This window comes from Amphimedon queenslandica, unplaced genomic scaffold (assembly GCF_000090795.2).
Source record: "Amphimedon queenslandica unplaced genomic scaffold, v1.1 AMPQUscaffold_1847_Cont26148, whole genome shotgun sequence".
Lineage (NCBI taxonomy): Eukaryota > Metazoa > Porifera > Demospongiae > Haplosclerida > Niphatidae > Amphimedon > Amphimedon queenslandica.
The window spans coordinates 1-1,225 of NW_003557815.1; the positions used below are offsets into that span (position 1 = coordinate 1).

Genomic DNA, 1,225 nt, shown 5'->3' on the forward strand with positions numbered 1-1,225 from the left:
TTTTTTGTTTTCAGGTGTAGAAAATTTGACTAACCTGACATTAGTTGGTACTGGTCCAGTCCTTACTCTTAGAAACATTGATTCATCAGTTGGTGGTACTTATCATTGTGTTGTTGTCAATGAGGCTGGGTTTGATATTGAAACTGCTACTCTCTACATTACTCCAACTATTGTCACTCATCCAATGAGTGTTAATACTACTGCTGGTTCCTCCGTGAATATGTTGTCATGTATGGCTGAGTCTTTTCCTGACCCTGAATATCGCTGGGAGAGAAGCAGCACTAATGAAGGACCATATACTGAAATAGCTGGTAGTGAAGGCTCCTAATTATGATTTGGGTACCATTGTTTATTCTACTAATGGATACTATCGTTGTATTGCATATACTAATGTATCTAATATCATCAATGAGACTGCTTCTAATCCAGCAATTGTTTCTGGTAAGATTTAAGCAATATACAAGTATTAGTATTACTCTATTTCTCATTGAACTGCATTTCCTCTTTTATTCTTACAGTGAGTCCTGCAGGCATTGTCTCAGTCTCACCCTTTAGTGCCACAGTCAGTGGTGGTGACAATGTAACCTTAACATGTTCTGCTGGAGGAGGACCAAACAATATTTTTACTTGGGCACATGCTAATATCGGTCAAATCAGTGATGGAGGACGATTCATAATAGAATCAACTTCTTCCAGTACACTTACTATTACTGATGTAATTGGAGCAGATTTTGGTGCATATACTTGTCAAGTATCAAATCTTGCTGGAAGTAGTAGTGCTACTTCAGAAATTACAAGTATGCATTTATTTATTAAAAATCCTACAATTATAATTTACTTCATTTCTCACTAGCGTCACCTGAGGGATTCTCAGCCATTAGTCCTGTCAATAATATAACATTGGACAGAGGAGATGATATCACACTAAATTGTGCTACAACTGCTGGTCCTCCTAGTAATATTATGTATGATTGGTATCATAATGCAACACAGAGTGTTTGCTGCCCTTTTGGACAAGATGCTAACATCACTCGTAAGTTTTGAAATATTGATATCTTTCAAAATATTGTTTTTGCTGTAGAATTGGTAGAGCAGAGAACTGTTTCACGTGTTGGTATGAGCTCTGATCTTGAGCTTACTTCAGTCAATGCTTCTCATGGTGGTACATATGAGTGTATATTATCCAATGATGCTGGAAGTGAAGCACTCAGTACTAGTGTCTTCA

The 1,225-nt window shown here is 37.1% G+C and overlaps 1 protein-coding gene across 1 annotated transcript; it reads left to right on the forward strand.

Moving 5' to 3' along the window:
• Positions 1 to 44: 44 nt before the first annotated feature.
• Positions 45 to 1,210, forward strand: LOC109593368 (Down syndrome cell adhesion molecule-like protein 1; the record flags this gene model as incomplete). The annotated part of the gene is made up of 5 exons (XM_020008473.1): positions 45 to 214; positions 309 to 441; positions 519 to 797; positions 854 to 1,033; positions 1,082 to 1,210. Coding segments are annotated over 5 exons (891 nt in total), but the record flags the coding sequence as incomplete, so codon positions are not given.
• Positions 1,211 to 1,225: the final 15 nt, after the last annotated feature.